The sequence below is a fragment of the Diospyros lotus genome, chromosome 3, assembly GCF_014633365.1.
Source record: "Diospyros lotus cultivar Yz01 chromosome 3, ASM1463336v1, whole genome shotgun sequence".
In the NCBI taxonomy this organism is placed as follows: domain Eukaryota; kingdom Viridiplantae; phylum Streptophyta; class Magnoliopsida; order Ericales; family Ebenaceae; genus Diospyros; species Diospyros lotus.
The window spans coordinates 4,631,122-4,633,713 of NC_068340.1; the positions used below are offsets into that span (position 1 = coordinate 4,631,122).

The 2,592-nt window shown below is 41.4% G+C and overlaps 1 protein-coding gene across 1 annotated transcript; it reads right to left on the minus strand.

Moving 5' to 3' along the window:
- Positions 1-412: 412 nt before the first annotated feature.
- LOC127796741 (non-functional NADPH-dependent codeinone reductase 2-like) lies at positions 413-2,205 on the minus strand. The gene is made up of 4 exons (XM_052329093.1): positions 1,700-2,205; positions 1,376-1,619; positions 1,114-1,293; positions 413-836 (listed from the first exon to the last, which is right to left on the minus strand). Exons 1-4 carry the CDS (start codon positions 2,011-2,013, stop codon positions 615-617), a joined length of 960 nt encoding a protein of 319 aa, XP_052185053.1. The 5' UTR covers positions 2,014-2,205; the 3' UTR covers positions 413-614.
- Between the last annotated feature and the right edge of the window lie 387 nt (positions 2,206-2,592).

The following is a 2,592-nucleotide window of genomic DNA, read 5'->3' on the forward strand; positions in this document are numbered from 1 at the left end:
TGAGGTTTTGAAGGGAGAAGAGCGTTGTCACAAACCACTCTTATATCTTGCGCTTATGCCCTTCCTGCATTTTAGTGCATTTCCATTTCATTCAACCACTCAACTCTTGAGTTAGCCAAATTCATCGGTTTTACCATTTTGATACCCTTAAAAAAAAAAAAAAAAAAAAAAAAACAAAAAGTTGAATTTGATAGAACCAATCAAAACCAAATCTAAATAGCTTCTCTCCATTGTGCTCCATATGTTTGTTTTGATATGAGTTCACTTCACTTAATAAAATTAAAACTTGACATGTTGCCATTTTATTGTCTTCCTGTCGCATGCCACTTCATGGCCCGGCCAACAAGATTTCTCTCCTTAAAATCTCACTCTAGGTGAAAAGGGAAATTTTAAGCATAAACAAGAAGGAAAATTCTACAGGTAACCAACATAAGCCGCAGGGTTGGTTTTCTCGATCTTATTAGCATTAGGAATTACATCAAAAACTGGTGCCAATACATGTAGGAAAAACGGTGTCACAGGACAGAAAGTCCCTCCCTCTATATATATGGAGACAAGACACTCGAACACACATTATATTTATATTAGTAGTAGGGGAATGAAGTAGCTTAAAGTTAATCTTCATCCCAAATCTCCTCAATTGATTTGTAGGGCCCCGTGGGCGAGGTGTAATCCTTGCCAAGACACGCTCTACTTTGTGGGATTCCTGCAATCTTTTCAGCCTCCTCACTGCTCAACTCCCAGCTGAATATATCTATGTTCTGCTTCATCCTCTCGGCGTTGTAGCTCTTCACCACCACTCCAATCCCTTGCTCATATTCCCATCTCAGACAGATCTATAGATTGAGTTAAATCATGAATTACTGTTGGAAATTGCAGCACATTAATTAACATGGAAAAGGAAGAAGTAACTAGACGGGGATAATGAATGAATGATATGGAGAGATGGGTATCGTCGGATCGTGCACATCAATCATGTGAAGATAACGATACAAGAAAATTTAAGGTGGTTCGATCTTAATTCTCATGTTCATGATCTCAATCACACAGTGGAATTAATAATAGGCTAAAGGTAGGTTTTTGCAGTTTTTTGATTTGTGGAGATGGCGGTACCTGAGCGATGGACTTTTTCTTGGCAGCTGCAATTTCCTTTAGCGTCTCAGATTCCATGACCCGGTTGGTGCCGTAAAAGGTTCCTACTGCTCCCAAAGGAGCATAAGCAACTAGAAGAATTCTATGCTTCTTGCAGAAGTCTCTTAGCTTCTTCTGTTGCCAAACTGGATTTACTTCCACCTTAATTCCATAATTAATTGAATAGATTCAGTACCATCTGGAAGAGAAGAAAACGGGGCAGAATTAACAAACAGTTGCTCACTTGATTGACAGCTGGGGGAATTGTTGCAGTGGAGAGGATTTCGCCAATTTTCTTGGAAGAGAAATTGCTGACTCCAATGGCCTTCGTGAGGCCTTGATTCTGGCACTCTTCCATTTCGGCCCAGACGGCCTCGAAATCCATTGGAAGAAAATCTTCTTGCTTTATTGGGTATTCATGTTCCCCCGCCTTTGAGCTCACAGGCCAGTGTATCAGATACAGATCGATGTATTCCATATTGAGATTCCTGCACAGTTAAAAGGGATCCATTAATATCAATGAGCAAAACGATTTCCATCGAAAGTTACTGAGTTGGATCATGATTACTTGAGAGTTTTCTTAATGGCAGGGAGAACATGCTTTTCGTGGGCATCGCTGCACCATAGCTTGGAGGTGATGAAGAGCTCCTCCCTGGACTTAATCAGGCCCTTTTCAATTGCTTCGGCTATTACTTCAGCAAGACACTGCTCTGTATTGTAGAGAGCTGCCGTATCGAAGTGTCTGTACCCGACCTTTATCGCCTGCATCACCGCCTCCTTGACGGCCTCGGGGCTGGCCGGTGGGTCGGACGACGTGCCGAACCCGAGGATCGGCATTTTCCCACCGGAGTTAAGAGTAACTTCTGGGACTCGGAGAGCCATCTATCCTGGGCTGAGGTGTCTGGCTGGTTTGGTATCCCTAGCTCTCTCTCTCTCCCTCTATATATATGTATGTGCGTGTGCGTGTGCGTGCGGGGAATATGGTTCCAAGTGCTTCTTTTGCCTTTTCCTCATATAATTATTAAAATGGGATTGGTGGTATGTTTTGGTTGGTTGAGTTGTTCGAAATCCAAGATAAGGCAAAGTGCAGTTGGGGGGCTTTTGTCCGGAGCAATATAAGCTTGTGAAAAAGTCAAAGTCTATTTTTATGGGGCAGGAAACTAACGAGGGGAATTTGACTCAAAAGAGAGTGCAACACCATATGAATTCCTGCTTCAACGCAAATTGTGCCAAATTGTGGTGTTTTGGTTGCCTCCTCTCATTCGAAACATGAATGAAATTGACTAATTCTTGGCAACACATTCCCACGTATTCAGTTTGGGGTTTTCATTTTTTATTATTTTTTGGTTTGCTACATAGGAATTTTTTCTTTTTTTATACAAAATTTTCATTCAGAGTGATGTGCGTTACCAGAGAGCCAAAAATCACAGTAAGGAAATACTACTCATATTATTATAATAA

What these genes read in the sequence shown, in the direction of transcription:
- LOC127796741 (XM_052329093.1), bottom strand. Translation starts at nt 2,013, where the DNA reads ATGGCTCTCCGAGTCCCAGAAGTTACTCTTAACTCCGGTGGGAAAATG. An exon ending in GCCATTAAGAAAACTCTCAA is followed by an intron (nt 1,620 to 1,699) that starts GTAATCATGATC and finishes TTAACTGTGCAG; the next exon opens with GAATCTCAATATGGAATACA. An exon ending in AGAAAAAGTCCATCGCTCAG is followed by an intron (nt 837 to 1,113) that starts GTACCGCCATCT and finishes CTCAATCTATAG; the next exon opens with ATCTGTCTGAGATGGGAATA.